At 34.1% G+C, this 23,700-nt stretch overlaps 2 protein-coding genes across 2 annotated transcripts; both read left to right on the top strand.

Annotated features, from left to right (window-relative positions):
• Positions 1-1,058: 1,058 nt before the first annotated feature.
• LOC149399051 (transcription factor bHLH18-like) lies at positions 1,059-3,481 on the top strand. Its single transcript, XM_089612937.1, has 4 exons — positions 1,059-1,158; positions 1,290-1,745; positions 2,375-2,767; positions 3,344-3,481. Exons 1-4 carry the CDS (start codon positions 1,123-1,125, stop codon positions 3,413-3,415), a joined length of 957 nt encoding a protein of 318 aa, XP_089469063.1. The 5' UTR covers positions 1,059-1,122; the 3' UTR covers positions 3,416-3,481.
• Positions 3,482-19,219: 15,738 nt separating this feature from the next.
• On the top strand, positions 19,220-23,424 carry LOC149399052 (uncharacterized). The gene is made up of 2 exons (XM_089613801.1): positions 19,220-21,955; positions 22,360-23,424. The coding sequence occupies exons 1-2, from the start codon at positions 19,351-19,353 to the stop codon at positions 22,800-22,802; spliced, it is 3,048 nt and encodes a 1,015-aa protein (XP_089469927.1). The 5' UTR covers positions 19,220-19,350; the 3' UTR covers positions 22,803-23,424.
• The last annotated feature ends 276 nt before the right edge of the window (positions 23,425-23,700 follow it).

Here is a 23,700-nt window from a genome sequence, read left to right on the forward strand (position 1 = left end):
GAATTTGATAAGAGCACAAATGTATATTTTACTCTCGACCGACCCTACACATATATATATATATATATATATATATATATATATATATATATATTACAGTGATATTCTAGCAGGTGAAGTATAAACACTTTGGATATATTCCATCATATATACATATTTTAATGACATAAGTCATATAGCATATATACAAACGAAGCTTCCCTTAAAACAAACTCCTTAAGTACATACACGAATAAAGTGGGAACAATCTTTTAAGTAATATAATTTGACCAATTGATATTCACAAAACATACTTCCTTTCCTTAGAAATGGGAGTCCAAATTTGACCACATAGGCAATAATTAGCCCTCATATGAACAGTGTAACACACAAACCAAAACCCACAAAACATTTTCACACGTGCCTGCTATAATATTACTATAGCGATTGTTGTTGCATATTTTCTGTAGGTACACAACGCGTACGGAATTAATTTAATCCTTCCAGAATGATTATAACACAGTTTGTGCAACTATATAATATAACAACACAAAAATAACACAAAACACAAAACTACTCTCTAAGCTTCACCATAACTTCGAAACCCTAATTAGCAAGGAAAACACTCTTCGATTTTCTGAAAGGTATGCAAGTCATCAAGTATATAGACATTATTATTTATTTTATTTATAAAAAAAAAATCATGGAAGTATACAATTCTTTCACTTGACTGACTGAGGCCACAGTTCAGCCTTACCCTAATTACCCAGAAAAAACAAAAATTATCTTACTGGTACATGAGTATAAATGTTTCTTTTCTTATCTCGCTCTTTTCTTTTCTTTTATTGCTGGGAAATATTCAATTTCTCTTTTCTTCTTCTAATAATATTCTGGGCTATAAGTATAATTTATTTTGATTGAATTTTGTATTATTTTTTCTTCCAAATAAATCTTCATTCAGCTAACTCCTAATCAATCTACGCACGTAGTTATCTTCATACAATCCAAATATTTTATATATTTTTTTTCCTGGTGTAATTAAGATAATGATTAGCTTATCGCTTATGGATGAATTAAAGTTTGCTTGCAGATACTGTGCCTTGATATCCAAGATATATAGTACTGCGCGAATTAATCAATCAAATGGAAATCTCATCAGCCAAATGGTTTTCTGAACTGGTAAGACAATAATATATATTTATCATAAATTAATTCATAATGATCTATATATAACAAACCATATCAATAACATTACATGAGTTCAAGAACAATCATCTCATCTCGCTTTTCCTTTCCTTTTTCTTTTCAAGGAAATGGAAGATAATTTCATGAGCCAATACCAGTTAGAGCTAAACCCTATGGCCGATCAGTACTCATTCGACGACCTCCATTTCCAATCCTTCTCCTCCGAGAGCTACTCTTCTATGCAAACCCTAGCGCCGCCGCCACCGAGCCACCACATGGAATACCGATCAGCAGAGCTGAGCTATTCGGAGAGGCCGGCGAAACAGCTCAAGAGCGAAAGCTGGAACGCAAATCATTATAATAATAATAATAAGACGTCGGCTTCTGATTCTTCTTCGTCGCAGATAATATCGTTCGAGGCCGTGAAGCCCAAGGAAAAGCCGAGGCTCGTATCCCCCGCCGTGGCGATCACTCGGTCTCCGGTGAGCGCTCAAGACCACGTCATGGCCGAGAGAAAACGCCGCGAGAAGCTTAGTCAGAGGTTTATCGCCCTCTCTGCTGTCGTTCCAGGCCTCAAGAAGGTACGTACAATCAATATATATATACAAATTATTATACTCGTCAGCTTAATATATGAAGCCCTAATTCAATGCTTACTAAACCTAGCTGATCAGATAAATTTTCTTGACAAAATTTGAGATACGAAGCTTAAAAGGACTCAATTGCTAGGAATACTAATGAGTTAATTGCTAAAACTCATCAACCAATATATAAGATTTAAACTAATTAACATTCCTGTTAATAATTGGCGGAGCCATAATTTTCAGTTAGGACAGGAGGGGCATATGATTTAAATCTTTAAAGGGGATAAATGAAAAGATTACATAATTTAAGGCGATCTTTTTTTTTAAATTGCGTAAAGTAGTGATGAAGATCGTGTATGTACTGGTGTATTTTCGAATTCGATTAAGTTTTGATTATTTATTTTGCTAATATTTGATGAATCTTGGTTATCAGGAATTTCTAGTGGTTATTTAGTTAGAGCTTGATGATTTTACTCAAATTTATAGAGAAATATTGAGTAATTTCTACAAATTCTGATGATAACTTAAATTAACCAAAAATAAACTAAATAATGATGATTTCTAAATTTAGTTTCAAATTTGATTTTTATTTATTGATTGTTCGTGTGATTTGTGACGGGACACAGATGGACAAGGCTTCGGTGTTAGGAGATGCAATCAAGCACATAAACAATCTCCAAAAACGAGTCGACTCGCTCGAAGAGAAAGCAGCGAGCAAAACCGTGGAGTCGGTCGTGTTTGTGAAGAGGTCAAAGCTCTATTGCGACGACGAAATCTCCTCTTCTTCGGACGAGAATTTCGACCATAATAAAAACCGATCATTCTCTAATAGTGACTCTCTCCCGGAGATTGAAGTGAAGGCTTCGGGAAAAGATGTGCTGATCCGAATGCACTGCGAGAGGCAAAGAGGGCGCTTCGCAAATGTGCTCGGAGAAATCGAGAAGCTTAACCTCTCTATACTCAATAGCAATGTCTTGCCATTTGGTGGCTCTACAATTCACATCACAATTGTTGCTCAGGTACGGAGATAGATACAACTATATATATTTAATTTCGTCTTTGAATTTTACGAGATGTGAGAGATTAGTCATTGTTCTTTTTCGGGCATCATCAATTTTTTAACTTTGAAAAATTGATGCTCATGTTTCCTTTTTCTTGGCAATCGATTGGATCGAATAATCAAGAGTTCGATCCTTATTTTATTAGGATAAAAATTGTCAAAACTATTAACCGTTTGGAATTCACGTACTTAAAAAATAAGATCACATGAATCACATTAGTTGTAAAGTTTTAAAGATTTTTCCCAACGATTGCCTTCAAATATACTAAAATTTTAAGGTTTAGAGAAGTTGAAAAAAAAAAACAAATAACAAATAAATAAATCTACCACAACTTGTAAAGTCCACGAGCCAAGCGAGAAAATGAAAACAAAAATAATATTTAATTGTGCGTATTATATATCTATTAATGGTTTAGGTAAAGGCTAGTGTTTATAATAAACGTTAATTAATATAATTAGTGAGAATATAATACATCGATGTGTTAAATTGTAAATTTGTAGTTATTTATAATTGTTATTATTATTATTATTGCAGATGGACGTGGAATTCAACATGAAAGTTAGAGATCTTGTGAAAAAGTTGCGACAGGTTTTGCTTACCAAGTGAAGTCATCACTAACTTCACTTTGACAATTGACTGATCGTCGATACATTTATTCCCTTTCTTTTTTTCTTTTTTTCTTTTTTTCTTTTTTTCTTTTTTTTTTTTTGCAAAGAAAGTATAGATCTGCCTTAAATGTTAGCTCTCCTCTCTCAATTATATTCATACATCCTAAAAACATACAAACAAATATATTGTGCAAAGTTTCGTTTTTTTTTTCTCATGACTGGGTACTCTTTTTTTTGTGGTTTGACCAATTGACCACTTTAAATTATACCCACGTGTTATATTACGAAACTGGGCTGATGTTTCCTTTTAATCATTATTATAACTTTTTAAACGACAACTTTCTTAATAGGTTTTAAAATTTCAAAATGACATCTATTTTCGTTCCTCTCCTCCTTTTATCCATGATTGAGAGAGACAAATATAAGGCAGATTTGTTTTCTTTCTAGTTTCCAATTTATTGTACGAGTTTCTTTTTTTCAGGCCATATCTGGCCTTTGTGTGTAAACTTCTTGGATAAAGTGTTAATGTTATTTAATTTTTTGATAATGTCGCTCTTTTTTTTTTTTGTCGCTCATTTATTGTGATTTTTCAACTTTATGTTGTGTAATATTTTCACCTGCGCCAGTTGAATTTTTTATATTTAATTCACGTTTCAGTTTTGGAAAACGACAAAATAAATGGATATCACATCTGACGTTGTTTCTTGTTGAAAGCCCATCAACATCCATGATATTTTTTTTTTTAGTAATTGCTTAACTTAATTACGAAAATGGAGAGAATAAGATCCTCCAAAAATTTGCTATCTAGTAATATATTGTTGGACGCCAGTAAAAGTATCTTTAATGATCATTTGTTTAACAATTAGAGAAATCTAGTAAATAACAAAAGTTTTAAGTTATTTGTAACTTGTTTACCGTTGTTTTGCATATTAGTTATTGATTTAACTTAGCAAAATAGCTCTATAAAGCAAATTACTTAACCATTAACTTAGCAAAAAATGGATCTCATTTTTTTTTCAACCAATGAGAATTATGTATCACTAATATGATATTTAGCTTACCATTTTAATACTTTCTTTTGTTTAAAATAATTGGGGGCTTTTTTTTACTAGTAATTGGTGGCTTGTAAAGTATATTATCGTCAACAAATTCGAGAAAACGGAAGAAGAATAGTCAGCTATCTCCTCATATGCTAACGTCTTTTAATTTTTAACGATTTTTTTAATAATAAATTCAAGCCAATTAATTGAAATGGTGCTTTTTTATGTAATTAATTGATATATACTGCTTTTTATGTAATTAATTGATTTATACATCACTCTATCATGAAAATAACATATTCATCATCTGTTATGTTATTGTTGACGATAAAAATTTGCTATAACATTTGTCTCAACAAAAAATCATATATGTCGACCAAAATACATCGATAAGAATTTAGAACATGTCGATTATAATACGTCGATTACATCAAGATTTAGACCGTATCATCCATACAGATGAATCTAATTACAACGAGAATAATAAATAAATAATGAGGGGTCTAGACTCTAGATAATAAGTGAGAAACGTAGCGAGTGTCCAATCAGAACCTATTTTTCTCATCTTCTTGACCTGTGATTTAGTAGTTATTTACTTATCCAATTGATTAATTTTTATTTAACCTTTAACATTGCTGTTCTTTTCGGTTCTAATGATTATTAGACCTAAACTTATGATTATGGTTGTTTCCTATTTGATTTCGGTATGATACATGGTTTATTTGTCCAGTATCTTTTTATGGCAGCTTTGCTTAAATTCAGGCCTTTAGTATTCCCCAAAATTTTCCTTTTTTTTTCATAAACGGATTTTCCATTAAAATTGGGTAAAAAACCCATCAATACAGGAGAATAACACCTTAATACAAGGAACACCAAGACCTAAGTCGAAGTGAATCTAACACTAAGATCCGTTAAAAGTACGTTATGTGCAAACTTCCGACAACGAGAAGAATTACAAGCACCAATAGAGCACACAATAGGCTCGTTCAAAAACCCAAAGATTGGCAGTGGAAAAATCCAACCAACCTTGGTCCGATGACCACGAAGAAGATGACTCTTCCACCTGCATAGATCAAAACCTAACAGGAAATCCACTACGGATAAGGAGACTACGGCTAATCCGGCTCCTAAACAAGTCAAAAAAACCAAAGCACAACAACAAAGATAACGATTCACTACAGAACCAGCATGAGCTAAAACCAAGAAATCAAAACACAAAACTAAATTAATATTATCTTCCAAGAAAAAGCTCTCAAACCCCACAAGGACCGCGACGAGGCCGGCGCCGAACTGAGCCATGGACCCCCGATGGACCGCTACTGCCTTCGCCGGTGAAGCACGGAGAAGAACTGCTGCAAGAACCACCGGCGGAAGCGCTACACCAGCCCCGGTCGGAGAAGAAGACAGAGCCGACCACTCGCGAGGTCGCAAAATCAGATCTGAGATTTCAGATCTGAAAATGCCACTCGGTCACCGCCGTGCGAGGTCAAGGGAAGAGCGATGCCGGAGAAGCCACCACTCGCGAGGAAGCGCGACCTTCGCCTCCCCCCGGGTCGGAGTCGTACAGCCGACGTCTGGTTCCCAGGGGGCGGCGGCAAGAAGCAACTAGGGTTTTAAACTTTGCAGAGAGAAAAGCCTTTCGTCCAGAGAGAGAAAAGCCAGAGAGAGTAGCAAATTGGCTAAAAAAAATAGGGGGGGCCTAAAATTTTCCTTATTATAGATGATTTTTTTTTTTATGAAGTTAAATTGCCAGCTAGCTAGCTCATCCGTGAGATGATATAGCAAGGAATATATAAAAAAATGTTGAGAAAAAAAAACGTCAATCATTGTTGAAATAACATAAATGTTTTCACATAATATTTTTTTATTTTTTCTTAAACATCAAAATCTAAATTACAATTGTTTAAAACAGACAAGAGAACAAACAGAAACAATTGTGCCGACCAAATATAGACCCAATTTTTAAACTGAAACAAAATTCATTAAGAGAATTTCCCTGTTAGTACTTAAAAAGTCCTTTTTCTTTTTTCGTTTCTTTGACAGAACAAAGTCTGTATTAAAAGAACAAATTTCTACAAAAGCCTACAAATGTTTTAAAGAAATGGTCTTGCAAATCAATTGTACCTTTTTTTCTTTCTAATTTCTCTGTGTACATCTCCGATTAGGCCCTCTTTTTCTGACTTTTTGTTGATAGTGGTGGACTAACTAGAAATGCTAAGCTCAAATGTCTTTAAAATTTAAATTATTGGTCGGTGGTGCTAAATATATTCTCAATATAACGACTTAATATTCTGTTTCCCACTATACTTCAAAGATTCCAATAAAGATGAAGAGTTATATATAGTCGTTCACCTTTGTCACTGAATATATATTTTAGTAACTTTTTTGAATTTCTATTAATTTTGGGTTGATTATAAAATAGGATATTTATCATCTAACAGGTATATTAATTGGTTTATATCTTAGGTATATTGTTTTTATATATATATAGAAAAAAGTGTTGTGTCTTCTAATGAGAGGATTTTACATGTAATTTGGCTTTTCGAGTTTAGTTTTCATTTCATGTCGGACAGTCGGAGTGAAATACATGATTAGCAAAAAGATAAGTCGTCCAAGGTTTTTATATTTGTTGGACTCTTTTTCGTTAAAAATTGAGTTAGCAAGTTATATCTTTACGATACATACTTAAGAGATAGTCTATATCATTCTAATTGTGGTTAGTTTGTTTGCTATAGTGCCTATATAATGGCAATTATGGCATAAAGAAATATATTGGAAATCAATCAAATTAATACAAAGAAATATATGGCTTTTCTCTAAATCTATTTTTCTACAGAGCTGACACTCGTTCGAAGACTAATATCTGGTTCTGAAAGCCGAATTCTCACCGGATGTTGTATTACTTTAGCTCTCTTCAAGCATGTCCATACAGGCATACATTCCAAATAATAAAATGCCTTGTTTTTTTTACCAAAAAACTTGTGCCGAAAGAAATTATAAGACCACTTTAATTAGACTAAACTAGAATGTAAGTACTAAATTTCAATATTAGAAATATACGTATGTCATACGTAAATAGAACTGGGGTACCTAAAATTTAAGCCATAAAAACTTATAATAATAATTATAAATACATAGAATTTTAAACATTTACGCATAGTGGTAAATTTATTGTTTTATTATATATTCTCAATAAACTTGAATATATATATATATATATATATATATATATATATATATATATATATATATTTTGGCTGAGAAGTTAAATAGATATTTGATCAAGTGTAACTTTGAAGTACGTAAAACCCAAGCCCACCCAATTGATTTTCCTTAAATTGGGCTGACAATGTAAAGCTTCAGCCCAATTTAAATTGGGCCTATATACTTTGTTCACATACATCACTAGTGTCAAAGGAAAGTAAGGTTATCATTGCATTTTGGGTTTTTTATTTTTCTTCAGCAGACAACTGATAATATATATTTTAAATAGTAGATAATAGTATAATACTTCTCTTAGTTACTTATTGGCGGTTAAATTTGAAGTTTCTAGAATATTTTGCTCAATCAAAAATATTTTGTTTTCTTTTTTAATTGTATTCCTTTTTTGCTACATTGGGGGAGCAACAAACGCTAAGGTACAACGCCCAGAGTAAGTTGAAATGGAATGAAAAAAACAACCGTAATCCCAAAAAAAAAAAAAAACAAATGAAATATATAAAAAATCTGAAAAACACCATCCGATTTACCGTCATCAGTTTTGTCCCTGGAAATTCAAAACCTTCATTTTCATTGAACCAACATGATGTTGAAATCAGTTTACATTTGCAGCGGAAACTACTGAGAATAGAGACAGAGGTAGAAACAAAATTTTATTTTTTTCTTGGCAGCTTTTTTAATTTCAGACAAATGATGAAACAATTTTATAATTGCATGACCACATTATAAGATGGATTTGGAAAAAAAGATAAGTTTTGGTCCCCCTCAAGCTCAAGCCTTACCTCACCTAAACCAAAGCCCATATGTGAATACATGTTAGGGACCACAAGTTTTAGTTTTATCAGAAGAAAAAAAAAATTATATTATATAATATAATTTCTGGTTGAAAAAAAAAAATTTATTTAAAGAAATAAAATAATTGCAGTTTATATGTTTTTATTTCATGTTTCACTTTGCCTTTAAAAGAAGAAGATAAAAGCACCAAATCAATAAAATTTGTCCATTTTATCTACATATAAATGTAAGACTATAAACTGCCTATGGTAACCTTGTAAATATTGTCATCATTTAGAAGAACTATAAACTGTCTAAACTCTGTTCGTAAGCTCGTCAAAAGATATCAACATCTTCTGTATTTCTCTCACATCATAACAACATTTTATAAAACAAGAAGCAATATTGATAAGTAAAATTAAAAAAAAAACACAATGTTTGTAAAATTTAAACGAATGCGATGGGTGATGAATGGGAGCAATATGTAGTTTGCCATATAGATGGACTTTATGGTTAAGAGTACTTTTTTTCTTTGTTTTTCCATATAGTAGGACCTTATGAAAATTAAATTTATGAGGAGTGGACCAACTTATAGAAACTTATATTGAAGGAAAATAAAAGTTTGACTATCACGATAGAACTTGCAAATATCACATGACCACAATGTATGTGACTCAGTGAGAGGTCTCTCTCACGACAGAATTTAATGAGCAAACATTTTTCTCTTCACTTAACTTCAATTGTAAATGTAATGGACTTGTTTTGGAAGTCAATTCCGCAAAGCAATATTAAAATCAATTTATTTGAATTTAGAATTGGATGCAATATGTTCACTAGATTTAGTTAAAAGTCAATGTTTAGAATTAACATTGCCATTCCAAAATCTTTCAAGCAATTTTATTTTCAAAATGGTTGTTTGCTTTTACCTTCGTACTATGTGACTACATTTTTAAGAAGAAAGATAAAACTTTATCGCCATTGGTTCTCATGTTTATACTTTTTCTTCTTCTTCCTTAGGGCTAAATTTGGGTGACTTTAGTCGTTTGTTGGGATTTCATTCAACTTAGAGAGATGAGAGTTTGTAATTGGAGTTTTATACTTTCCACCATGAGAGGTCATCAAGATCATAAAAATGAGTGAATTATTGATGAGTTTTCAATGTGCACATCCATTTTTCTCCATAAGTCATTGTATCTCAATGAAACTCTATGGTTGCGGTGCCTAGTGGAGACGAATGAATGCGAGTTAGAGATAATTAATCTTCGATTCATCTGCACCTTCAAAGAGTGCACAATGTGGATCTAAAGATCGGTGTCAACAATGCGCGGTGTCTTATTTTTATTTTATTGTTGTGCATGTGTTTTGTTCTTTTATATTGATTATTTGCGTATTTGAAGATGGAATAGTCATGTAACAAGTTTGTGTTAGATTCAAGTATATGCATGTTTAAAATGCTATTTCAAGCTATTATTTTGTCCATGTTAGCCAAATTTTATTATTAATGAGATATTATTGTCAAAGGGTTGTTGTTATATTCAATAAATTGGATTCATACTAATATTTCAATCAAAATTACACACATATTTCAATTCCATTAGCACTTTTATTTGATTTATCTACAAGTCTAATTCGGCTAAGAGCACCTCGAATGTTAAAATGTCTTTTAAAGTTGCGTAGAAACTTTTATAATCATCTATATCATTAATTACGCGATCAAATGATGATTGTTTTTAAATATATATATACATATATATATATATATATATATATATATATATATATATATATATATGCGCGCGCGCTTGAACCAATAATAACTAATATGCAAATGTGCATTGGACACTATTTAGTAGGTTAATCCATTAAACACAAAACACTATTATGTTGTGCGTTTCTACTTTTTCGACAATGCATATACACCAAGCTAAAATAAATCAATTGTGAGAGCGAGACACCAATGAACAAAATATTGATGACGAGTCCTTTTCTGTCACATTATGTTGGGAGGTGAAGTAGTTAATTCTTTTAATTTTATATGATCGAATGGAAATAAATTCCTACTATGTCTTCAATGACATGCATACCTTTAGAATAAGGTAAGTGGGAAAATTTGAGAGCGACATCCGAATTATTGAGCAACAAATATGCAAGCGTGTTTAACCATAGAATTTAAGGACATCATATTTCTACTACTACTACTACCCAAAAAAAAAAATAAAAAATCATATTAATGATTGATTGCGCAAGACAAAGGAAATGAATAGCCTTTTTGCAGGCTCGTTGATGTTAGATTCAAGTGCTTACAATGATATTCTCGTGTAATTATCCATTACCATCTTCTTCATAAATTGGACCCCATGGCAATTACACGGTATGACGTAATTTTGATAGTTAGCCAATTTTGTAATTATTTTATACTATTTTCGTTTCTTTAGTATGAAATTAGACGGCCATGGGGTTTATAACTGTCTTTCATATCAAAACGAGAGATATTGATGTCGTTTGAGACTTATCTCGATTTTTTAAAGAGACATCTTGTTTAGGATATTGAGATTTTGATACCTAATAATTTAAAATTTAGTTTAACAGAGTTTAATGTTAATTTATATTTCTTTTATATTAATTATGGTCATTTTTTCAAGTATTTATTGTAAGAGTTTATTATTAAGGTGTATTCTTTTAATATTTGTGTTTAACTATTCAATCCAATACATTGAAAATAAAAACTAATCAAGAAACCACATTTTTTTAATTTAGTTCGACATCATATTTTAAAAGTGTTTAATTAACAAAAAAAAAATAGGTAACTAGCCAACTTAAACGTATGGGATTGTTATATAGCCATTATTTCGTAAATATTAGATATTTACGTCAATTTTTAGTTTATTTGGTTTACTCTTTTATTGAAATACCATTTTATTGAAATAAATGATGATGTATTTATGTCAAGCGTGTAAATACGTAGATGTGGTTATTTACCTATTATTACAGAATATTAGCTCTATAGCAATGTGAAAATATAAATATGATTATATACTTAATGGACCTTTTGATTAATTATATATTTAAAAATATTTTTATTCGAAAAAAAAAACTATTTTATATAATAAAAGTACTTTTTTGTTTACACACATATGTATGGGATCTATTTTTTGTTAATAAAAAATATGAAGACGAACAAAACAAACTTGGTTAAGTTGATATCATGCATATTTTGTTGAGCACTCTTTTTATTCCCCACCAATCAACTTGACGATCTCTTGTCATTCCCTAACATCTTCTCTGCTTCCCATAATTCTTTCAAACTATTGCTAAGATCCAAACTAAAAGTCATGGTTTTGATCCAAGCAACAAGTAACATTGAAAAAAAAAAAAAATTAATAAACTAAAAAAATAAAAACCAAGAAAAAGAGGAGTCCATTGTACTGCAACAAATCGGATTCGATGCACATTAACCAAGTTTCATTACTATTTACCAAATATAAAACTATGAAATGAAACAAATAGATAAAACGATATTGATGAGATAATAATAATACAATGAAATGAAGTGAGAAAGATAGAGATAGTCCAAAGGTGAGGGGACAAAAGGAACACAATCCAACAAACGATATAAGTAATTTGATCAAGCAACGTGTTTTCTGGGATAAAAGGAGCTTTGGGCTTTGAACTTATTTTAATTATTAAAAGCCCAAAGTTGCAAGTGAATTTTTAACTAATTAAAAAAATAATTAGCTAAAATATCCGGAGAATCTTTCTATCCCACTTTCAATTTTCAACTTCAGTCCGTCCCAACATAAAAATAAAAATAAAAAATAAAAAATAAAAAATAAAAAACTTTACTTTAGCTTTGTTACTTCTTTCCCATCTCCTTTTACCCTGTCCCAAAATTTATACATATTTCCCAAAACAATGCCCTATTTTATGTAGAGCTTTTATAAACCAATAAGTACGTGGGTCCACAAATATGCTTTACTTAACAAATTATTTCACATGGGTGGCATTTGATAAAACCTTGGAAAGTGACCAAAATTTTAACCCTTCGTTGCATTTCTAAATAAACTTTCTTAAGCTTTTCAGCCACGCATGGATGAAAAGGTTTGTTAATCTCTAATTCCCCCCAAAAAAAAAAAATCAACTCTTCATATAAGCCAAAATAATATTCTTGTAATTACACTTGGAGTTTGGATAGTATCATTGGAATAGTGTATCGTATTTTAGGGACAAAAGTTACGAGATTTATTGTCAATAATTACGAGAATTTATTAATTGGTCTCTGAATATTCGGTATCAAAATAGTGGTGTGTAATTTTCAAAGTGCAAAACAGGCCAAAAATCTTGATAGCTGGACTTGACAACAAAATGACGACTGTAACCTCCGAACCACATGATATGTCATATGCCCCAGAAAGAGACACTTGAATAAAGTCAATAACCAAAGGGACTGGTTAGAAGGGCCTTATGGTCTTTTTCCGTGGAAAACAATCCACGCTAACCGGCAATATTCCGTCACTTTCTTTAGCGTGGAATGATGGAGAGAATACAGAGCGAGGGCTAATTAGTCATTTCATTCCGTGCCTGTTTTCTGGGCCTACATACATACTTGGGCCTGGGACCACCTACGCTGAGCCGTTCATCTCCTTGTGGGATGATAGTTGTATATCAAACAAGGAGGGTAAAAAAGTAATATCTCTGCATGGATTTCTTTGGAATAACGATATTCGTTAAAGTAAAAAAATAAAAATAAAAATAAAAATTAAGAGTGCTATTAAAAAATAAATAAGTAACTCGTCTCTCGTGTCCATCTGATAGTCAGTCAAAATAATTGACCAGCTTTTTCCCGGTAGCAGCAAAATTATTACTGTTTAATTATGACAAATTATTACATTGATTCTCTTTTAATTTTTGTGTGCTAAAAAAAGAAAGAATAAACAAAACAAATGGGTCCCCAAAATTTCTTTTTCTGTCGATTCATTTTTGTGTCCTGAGTTTTGACCGGAGCCTCGGCTACGAATATACGATATACATATACTTGATTCAAAGCTGGGTCCCACTTTCTCTTCAAAGCTCAGAAGAATATATCACCGTTTAATTTGCTATCATTCTCATTAATGGATAAAGTGAGATTTGTACCATATATGTTATTCCAAGTTATTAAACGCAAAAATATTGATCAGATTATATAGTACTTTTGTGAATTTTTACTTTGTCCTTTCAGATTTTCACTATATAATGAACTAACAGTTGCATCTTTAAATTAATTTAAACCGATCCCATAGATTTACAATGACCCTAAGATAAAATTATTGTATGACTATTCATATATTAAAAATATAATCTTATATCTAACTCTCATACAACGGCGTCTACATGATATATTTAATATTAGTTGAACTATTTTCTTAATTATTATAAAATTTAAGATAATACTTTTTAAAACATGTCATGTGTGTTGTGTAGCTCACTTTTTAAGGGGATATCGGTTCTTATGTGACTCGAGCTCAGGACTTCAAAGCCTCTTTATATTAAATCATATATATAGATAATTTATTAAGTTTGTTAGAAAATAGAAATGACCTCAAAACCTCTTTATACTAAATTATGTATGGTGTAAAGAATATATTAAGTTTGCTATAATGGAAATTAAAATTTTGAAATAAATTAATTATTTTTTATAAATGTAGAAATATAAAACTATACAATAAATTCAAATAAAAAAAAAACAAAATTAAAACTTTATAAATTGAAAGGCAAAACCGAATGAAATATTTTAAGTGGAGCGAGTGAGTTACCGGTTTTTTTTTCTTTTAAGGGAATTTTGTTGTAATTGTGACTAGTGACTCGAACTTATGACCTTAAACTATGTGAGTTAATACATTAATCACTTGAATTACCTCAGTTGGTAAAAAAAAATTAAATTAACTTTGAAAAATATTCGCTTTTTTTATTATTGTTTATAAAGGGTTATTCAAATGAATATATTGATAAAAATTCAAATGCTTATATTACTAGACTAGAAATAAATTCAAAAACTTATACATGAAAAATATGAAAAGTGAACCACAAACAATCATAGATACAACAAAATAACACGTGGGTTACCCGTCTATGCAGACCAATCATTATCATATTATAACACGTATCACGATTAGAGACGTCGGTCTTCGTCTATTGCAGATTGTGGTTTTAGAGGTCTTGACCAGCTGAGATACACGCCCAAAGAAAACCATATCTTAGATCAGAGATTCATATCTGAGAAAAATTCAAAACCACTCCCTTTAAAGATTGGACAACACAAAAGTCAGATCTAATAAGCCTAAAATACTTAACATAATAATAAATAAAAACATGAAGATAAACATAAAGATAAAAAGTACCTTCCCATAGGTCGAGAGTGCTCCATTGATCGAGACCACCGGAGTCTTCGTATCCCAGGAGAGGCGACGATACTGAAGATGAAAGCCCGAATCTTTATTTTTTTGAAGAGAGAGTACATGGGTTAGAGTTAACGAGAGGGAATTTCTTTGATATGATTAATTCTTGATTTATGATGCTTCGTTTTTTGGTTACTTGGATATATTCGCTATTTTCGTTTAAACAAGAATAAACCACGGTACTATGTCATAGGACAAATAGCGAATGTTATGTTCGATGAAAAATATGTACCTTCAATTAAGTAATGTTTTGGATGATGAGCTTACTACCGTATACAATAGAGAATGTTCTACACAACTATAAATCTCATGCAAGGTTTAAAATGTCGGTTGCCGATTTTCTGTCGATGGTCCAAAATAGCGAAAACTGCGGTAGCCGATGGAAATTGCGACGGAAATAATGTGAAAATTTGAAAGAATTACGTCGATGAAAATTAAGGTAAAACACGAAAATTACGATGGAAATAATGTTGCATAATTTCAAATATAAAAATAAGTTCCATACACATATAAAATGTTCTAAACATACATAATAAATTTCAATTACAAACACACATAATACACAACTATAATAAGTTCAAACTTCAAAGTCCAATACATATAATAAACACACATAATAAGTTGAAAATATCAAAGTCAATAACAATATATAAAAAAAACACATACTAAGTCATAAACTCATCATAATTTCATAGAGTACCCCAAATATAAAATTCACTAACAAATTATCATTTTTCATATTTTCAAATACTTGTTAACAAATGTATATATATATATATATATATATATATATATATATATATATATATATAACTTTAATTTCATAACAATTAGCATCCATTTAAAATTTGTAATATCTCCAAAAATATTAAAACAATAATACGTTCACCGTGAGACAAGTACAAACAACATCCAATGAAAAAAACTTTAAAAATTACAATTTAGATTATGAAAAACACAAATAAACGCAATTTCCACACAATTTCCCGAAATATTGTTGGATTTGCACTGAATTGGTCGGCTTTTGGACGAAGCGACCAAAATTGTGGCGTGGAATGCTACGAAAATTGTGACAAAATATGACATAATTTTTTGTGTTTTATATAATGGGCTAAACAACATTAATGAGCGCAACAAAATGAGAATTTTCACGAAATTTCGACGCAATACCCGTGACATAAAATGGAGAAATGCCATATTATCGTAAACCTGTTGGACTTCTCATATTACCGCAATTTCGGCGTAATTTTCCTAAATTTTAAATCTTGGTCTCATGTAATAATTTGTCGAAAAATAAATTTATCGAATCAAATATTTATCATAGGGCATATATTTGGCTGCCACGTTGAGTTCGGCAACACATTAATAAGAGCATATCACTTGATATGATGAGATAGCAATAGGTAAGTGCAAGTTTGTGGAGAACTGTGTTTTTTCTTGGTCAATAGTTTACTTGTGTTGTTAAATACGAGTTAATAATTTGCCCAGTAACCCACTTTTGACTCATTGACCATGGAATAAAAACCAAATAGCAATAGGTACTCCATGCTTGAAGTCAGGCACGAAGCCTAGCCCCCACTCAATTTTTTTTTTTTTTTTTTTTTTTTTTTTTGCGTTTTTTGCTCATTTTTTTTATTTTTTTTTTACATTTTTTTACCCTAAAAAATTACAAACCAGCCCCCCCTGAAATTTTTGTTGCAAATTAGTCCCCCTAATCTAGATTTCTGGCTTCGTCTCTGCTTGAAGTTGAACCCAATTCATGTGTTAAATTTATATAAATACCCAATCTATGTTTGTACCTAATTTATGTCTTGTAAAATCCATGTAATTGGTGAGGTGTTAAAGTTAAGGTTTTCAACTATAAAAGCTGTATAAATATATTAATTATGGTACGAAGGTGTAAAGAAATTGCATTCAAATATTTAATCTTATTTACATAATTTATTATATGAAGAATCATGTGGTATGAAAATGATGTGAAATTCCTTTCTTTCCGGTCAATTTAGAGGAATGTAAATTTCCTTCGAATGATAATGCATGGAAGAAATTATTCTTTCCGTTAAACCAACGAAAATCAATCAAATATGTACGGAAATGTTGCATCCGTTGATTTTAGCCTTTGTTTTTTTTGTTTTCTTAACCCTCATTTTTTCTTCTCATATAAATATCACTCGCATATTATTTTCTCACAACCTTCTTTCTCATATAATTTATTCTCCTACTCTCTTCAACTACTCTAATTTTCATATATTTATTTTCATTTTAAAGTTTATAATTTGTTTTTCATATATAATTTTAGTATATAGTTTTAATATATGATTTTAGTTAAAATTATATTCTTCTCCATTTTTTTTCATCTTCTTCATATATATTTTTAATATATAAATTTAGTATATAGTTTGTAATACTTTATAAGTTAACAAAAAAGTATTCTTCATTTTCTCACTTTTTTTTTTTTTTTTAATTTTAGTCCTTACTTTAAAAAAACACTACATTTTAATTCTTTGTAAAAGTATTAAATTTAATGATGTTCTAATATATGGAACTGAAAATTTCGGTCAATACTTAGTGTAATTCTAATCAACACTGGACGGAATAATTCCTTTAAGTCAAATACGTAATTCGGTATGCAATGAAAATGGATCTACACTTCCTTCCACAAGGTCAAGTTTTATTGGGCTTAAAAGTGGCTTCAAACTTAAGAGATTGCAACTTTGTCAAATTTGGTTAACTTTGTTAATTTAGACAATTTATATTCAAATAGTCTATTTTACCTTTTTCCCCAAACATGATAAAAATGTTTATTATCGTGTTATTGTTAAATTTCAATTATGGAATACTGAGTTACATCAATTATATTTTGAGTTCACATTGATATAAATAAGAGAATTCAGTCTAATTAATTTCAAATGGGAGAGATAGGTTGAGTAATTGTAATTGTGATTATGCAAAAACACTTTTAATAATAGAATTGCATTTTTTTCCTTATTTTTTAAATTACGGAAAAAGGATTATGTCTGAAAAAATCAAGATCGACAATTTCGGTCCAGCAATGAAGAACGGTGTTCCAATCCGTCCAAGTGCGCATTTTTTTTAAGGATAGTTTTGCTACTAGTGAGGATTGACCTCACAACTTTCATTTTGAAAGCGGTGTAAAATTATCAATTAAGCTGTACTAAATACTATCCAAGCGGAGTATATTTATTTTATAAGAATTTGTGCATCAAATATATCGTGCGTGATGAACATCTAGACATAAATTACAATTCTAAATTACAATAGTATACTATAATGCTAGTATTACGACTATGGTAACCATTCAAATGTGAGAAACAATCATGCTATTTAGTTAAAGATGTTATAATGCTAATGATTTATATTAAAAGGATGACTGATTGGAATTTGACATGTAGACCATGCTATAATATATTAGAAATTAAAAAAGTTCAAAATTTGACAAGAGGATCCAAGGCTAGGTATTTTCTCAAATTCCATGGAGTTTGAGAATGTTGGATATACATTATACAAAAGTATTTAGTGTTATATTGTGCCCAAAAAAAAAAAAAGGATGTACACGATATTAAAGTTTTTTGTTAAATAGTTTTAGCCGAAGTTTTTAGTGTTATTGTTATATAAGCAAAACATTATATGAAACATATAATACCAACATTGTATTAGATAAACGTTAGAAATACATGAAATATAAATATTTAGTGGAATAATTTTTGCCAACAAAATTCTGTCAAGCATTCGATGATTCGAAACATGGTTTCATTGAGAAATAATAATAATAATAAAAAAAATGCTTTGAATTTGGAGAAATTAAAAGGAAACACGAGCTGAGTTGTGACTTTGTATGGATGTTTATGTTTATCTTAACCTGAGATCTAATTTTCTATAACCCTCTTTCGAGTGTGGCTTAGGAGTTGGGACTATGCACACGATTAGACAAACAAATTATATTTGTGGGTCACTTTTGACTTCGAGTCTTTGATTCACTTTGGCTACATTCATATATTAACAACACGTACCAACATGTAAAATGATACATTTTGATGAGATAACATCTTAACACCCCAAAATTTACTTAAATTCTTATAAAAAAAAATAAACAATTTTAAAAAAACTAAAAAACAATTTTCAATTTGAACTCGAAGACAGAAGAAAAGTGTGTATAGTAGTTATACTATAAAAATAAATCACACTTATCGGCAGGAATGGATATACTCATATACACTTTACTGACATATATTTTAAAATGGAATAGTAAAATAAAATTTTTTTCCCCTAAAATAAAAAATATATTAAGATGTTATAAAAATAAAAAATGGAATTGAGAGGTTGTAACCACAAAAACAAGAACAACACTCACGTTTTCTCACCCTCCTTCTCTCTCCCTTGCTTACTAAAAAGCTCACTCTCTTCTTCATCTTCTGCTCTCTCTCTCTCTCAAACAAACCTTCACAATGCGGCTTCTCCTACTCCTCTTGTTCCTCCTACTCCACCTAATCCACGCGCCACGCGCCGTTGCGAAGCAGCGCGTCATCCCAGAATACCGAGCCCTTCTTTCCGTAAAATCCGCACTGACTGCCGATTCTCAGAACGCCCTCTCCACGTGGAACGCCTCAACCGACCACTGCTCAGCCTGGCTCGGCGTCACGTGCGACCCCTCTCGCCGGCACGTGACCGCCCTCGACCTCTCCAACCTCAACCTCACCGGGACTCTCTCTCCTCTCGTCTCTCGCCTCCGATCCCTCACTTCCCTCTCCGTCGCCGTCAACAACTTTTCCGGTCCGATTCCGGCGGAGATTTCCGCTCTGGACCGGCTCTCGTTCCTCAACCTCTCCAACAACGTCTTCGGCGGCGAATTACCGGCGGAGCTATCTCGCCTCAGAAATCTTTCCGTTGTGGATTTGTACAACAACAACATGACCGGCGATTTGCCTCTCTCCGTCGTCGATCTCCCTAACCTCCGTCACCTCCATCTCGGCGGAAACTACTTCGGCGGCGCGATTCCGAAGGAGTACGGCCGCTGGCAGAGGTTGGAGTATCTCGCTGTCTCCGGGAATGAGCTAGCCGGCGCTATTCCGCCGGAGATCGGAAACCTGACGAGTTTGAGGGAGCTCTATCTTGGATACTTCAATACATACGAAGGAGGCCTTCCGAAGGAGATCGGAAACCTGACGGAGCTTGTTCGCCTCGACGCCGCGAACTGTGGACTCTCCGGCGAGATTCCGCCAGAGATCGGGAGGCTTCAGAACCTCGATACTCTGTTTCTGCAGGTGAACTCTCTTTTTGGTTCCCTGACGGCGGAGCTCGGCGATTTGAAGTGTCTGAAATCGATGGACCTTTCCAACAACATGCTGTCGGGCGAGATTCCGATTTCGTTCTCGGAGCTGAAGAATCTGACGCTTCTCAACCTCTTCCGGAACAAGCTCCACGGTGCGATACCGGAGTTCATCGGGGAGTTACCGCAGCTGGAGGTTCTTCAGCTGTGGGAGAACAACTTCACCGGAAGCATTCCCCAGGGACTCGGCCGGAACGGGAGGCTTCAGCTTCTCGACCTCTCGACGAACAAGCTCACCGGAGCTCTTCCGCCGGAAATGTGCTCTGGTAACAGCCTCCAAACCCTAATCACTCTCGGAAACTTCCTGTTTGGGCCGATCCCGGAGTCTCTGGGGAAATGCGAGTCTCTGAGCAGGATCAGAATGGGACAGAACTTCCTCAATGGATCGATCCCCGACGGACTCTTCGGACTCCCGAAGCTCACTCAGGTCGAGCTTCAGGACAATCTCCTCTCCGGCGACTTCCCTCAGACGATCGCCGTGTCGGAGAACCTAGGCCAGCTCAGCCTCTCCAACAACCAGCTCTCCGGCTCCCTCCCTCCGACAATCGGAAACTTCTCCGGCGTCCAGAAGCTCCTCCTCGACGGCAACAGATTCACCGGCCAAATCCCGCCGGAAATCGGCCGCCTCCAACAAGTCTCCAAAATCGACTTCAGCCACAACAAATTCTCCGGCCCGGTGGCTCCGGAGATCAGCCAGTGCAAGCTCCTCACCTTCGTGGATCTCAGCCGCAACGAGCTCTCCGGCGAGATCCCGAACGAGATCACGGCCATGAGAATCCTCAACTACCTGAACCTCTCCCGAAACCACCTCGTCGGAAACATCCCGTCCTCGATCTCCACAATGCAGAGCCTCACCTCCGTCGACTTCTCCTTCAACAACCTCTCCGGCCTAGTCCCAGGGACCGGCCAGTTCAGCTACTTCAACTACACCTCCTTCGCCGGAAACCCCAACCTCTGCGGCCCATACCTCGGCGCCTGCAAGAACGGAATCTCCGGCAACGAATCCCACACCCCACACTCGAAAGGCCTCTCCGCGTCAGTCAAACTCGTCCTCGTGATCGGCCTCCTCTTATTCTCCATCGCCTTCGCCGCCGCGGCCATAGTCAAAGCCCGGTCCTTAAAGAAAGCCAGCGAGTCTCGCTCGTGGAAGCTCACAGCCTTCCAACGCCTCGACTTCACCGTCGACGACGTCCTCGACTGCCTCAAAGAAGACAACATCATCGGAAAAGGCGGGGCCGGGATCGTGTACAAAGGATCAATGCCCGGCGGCGACAGCGTGGCGGTGAAGCGGCTCCCGGCGATGAGCCGCGGCGGGTCCACCCACGACCACGGGTTCAACGCAGAGATCCAGACCTTGGGACGAATCAGGCACCGCCACATCGTGCGGCTCCTGGGGTTCTGCTCGAACCACGAGACGAACTTGCTGGTGTACGAGTACATGCCCAACGGGAGCCTCGGGGAAGTGCTCCACGGGAAGAAAGGCGGGCACTTGCATTGGGACACGAGGTACAAGATCGCCGTCGAGGCTGCCAAAGGCCTCTGCTATCTTCACCACGACTGCTCGCCGCTCATCCTCCACCGCGACGTCAAGTCCAACAACATACTTTTGGACTCTGCTTTCGAGGCCCACGTCGCCGATTTCGGCCTCGCCAAGTTCCTCCAAGACTCCGGTACCTCCGAGTGTATGTCCGCCATCGCCGGCTCCTACGGATACATCGCCCCCGGTAAAACCATTTTCATTATCTCTTTACGACGCTTATTTATTTTTTTTATGTTTTTATTATTTTTTTTAATCCTAAAAATTTAGATCATATCTTAGATTCTTTAGTCCCAATTACTGCGTCTAGCTAGAGCCCAAGAATAATTTGTTTTGGTTTAGTGGCATATTATGAATCTTTCTGTGTCATGTGGGTAGTTTGTTTTGACTTTGAGCGGAATCTAATAGTAGAACTATTAATGATTTGAAAGTCTAAACCGAGATGTGGAGATCTTTTAGCTGGGCTTTGAGATTGAAATTGAAATCATGTTGCCTCTTTGACTAACGACCCACCCACCTAATTATATTTATAGGACATGAATTTTCTAACGTTTTTCTTTTCTTTCTTTTTCTTTCTTTATGTGTGTACAGAGTACGCGTACACGCTGAAGGTGGACGAGAAGAGCGACGTGTACAGCTTCGGAGTGGTTCTACTCGAGCTCGTGAGCGGTCGGAAACCGGTGGGCGAGTTCGGGGACGGAGTGGACATAGTGCAGTGGGTGAGGAAAACCACGGACTCGAACAAAGAGAGCGTTTTGAAGATCCTCGACCCGAGGCTGTCCTCGGTCCCAGTTCACGAGGTCATGCACGTCTTTTACGTGGCCATGCTCTGCGTCGAAGAGCAGGCCGTCGAGAGACCCACCATGAGAGAGGTCGTCCAAATCCTCACCGAGCTCCCCAAGACCGCCGGAGACCATTCCGCCACCGCCACCGCTTCTGCTGAGCTGTCGCCATCGCGGGCCGTCGGGTATGACTCGTCGTCGTCTCCGAAGAATCCGCCTCAGTCTCCGCCGCCCGATCTACTTAGCATTTGATCAAGGGAAAAAAAAAGGATCTCGAATCAGTTGGTTTGTTTGTTCTCAAAAGTCCTATTAATTAATTAGTGTTTAGTCTGGTCTATTATCTTTTTTACTATGTTGGGGTTGGGGGAGTATGCTTTGCTCTAACTTTTTATGTTTTTTTTTTTTTTTTTTTTTTTTTTTTTTTCATAATCTGATGTACAGTAGATTGGTGGGGCTACTCTTTTATTTTACAAGTCTGTTTTAAATTGTTTTTCCTCAGTTAGTGAGTAGTAATAGTAGAGGCTAGAGAGTAGTACAACTGTGTCTGTTCGTCTCTCTGTTTGGTTGCTTGAAACTCTGATCTGCGTTCTGTTAATGGCAAATCTGGTGGTGTAATTAAAGTCACCAATTTGAGTCCAAATGTTGAAAAAGGACAACGAGGTCTTTGTGCAGTCACAAACACTAGGGAATCACATATCACAAGAGCGTGGTTGCTTTCAATTACCGAGAGAGTATTACATTTAGACTATTGGGCTTTTCTTTTTCAATTGTAAGTTATTATATGAGTGATAAAAGAAAGCTCTTCTTCCTTGGCTGCAATGTAATGATTCAGGAGTCAGAGTAATAAGACAGAAGTGTGAGTATGAGAGTCAAACAGAGCTGGCTTTGTATTCAACATCGTTGAAAGTTACAAAAATTTAATACAAATCATCATCTTTTTTTCAATTTCCAACAGTTCATATAATAACTATCTATATATATATATATATATATATATTGGCATTAAATTTTTGAATGTCAAGATTCCCAGGAGGGTTCAACTTCAACGGTCTGTTGAAGGATTATTTTCTAAGATCCTTTTGTATCTTTTTCAACAACTTAATTTTCCTGAATATAGGAGAAACATATTCATTTTCATTTTGCATTTCTA

The sequence above is a fragment of the Urtica dioica genome, chromosome 4 (assembly GCF_054948205.1).
Source record: "Urtica dioica subsp. dioica isolate 48M chromosome 4, U.dioica_male_clone48M_v1_H2, whole genome shotgun sequence".
Lineage (NCBI taxonomy): Eukaryota > Viridiplantae > Streptophyta > Magnoliopsida > Rosales > Urticaceae > Urtica > Urtica dioica.

Excerpts from the sequence above, each read along its gene's own strand:
- LOC149399052 (XM_089613801.1), top strand. The coding sequence starts at position 19,351 with ATGCGGCTTCTCCTACTCCTCTTGTTCCTCCTACTCCACCTAATCCAC. Across the intron at positions 21,956-22,359 it reads CTACGGATACATCGCCCCCG|AGTACGCGTACACGCTGAAG; the intron begins GTAAAACCATTT and ends ATGTGTGTACAG.
- LOC149399051 (XM_089612937.1), top strand. The coding sequence starts at position 1,123 with ATGGAAATCTCATCAGCCAAATGGTTTTCTGAACTG. Across the intron at positions 1,159-1,289 it reads CCAAATGGTTTTCTGAACTG|GAAATGGAAGATAATTTCAT; the intron begins GTAAGACAATAA and ends TTTCTTTTCAAG. Across the intron at positions 1,746-2,374 it reads TCGTTCCAGGCCTCAAGAAG|ATGGACAAGGCTTCGGTGTT; the intron begins GTACGTACAATC and ends GACGGGACACAG.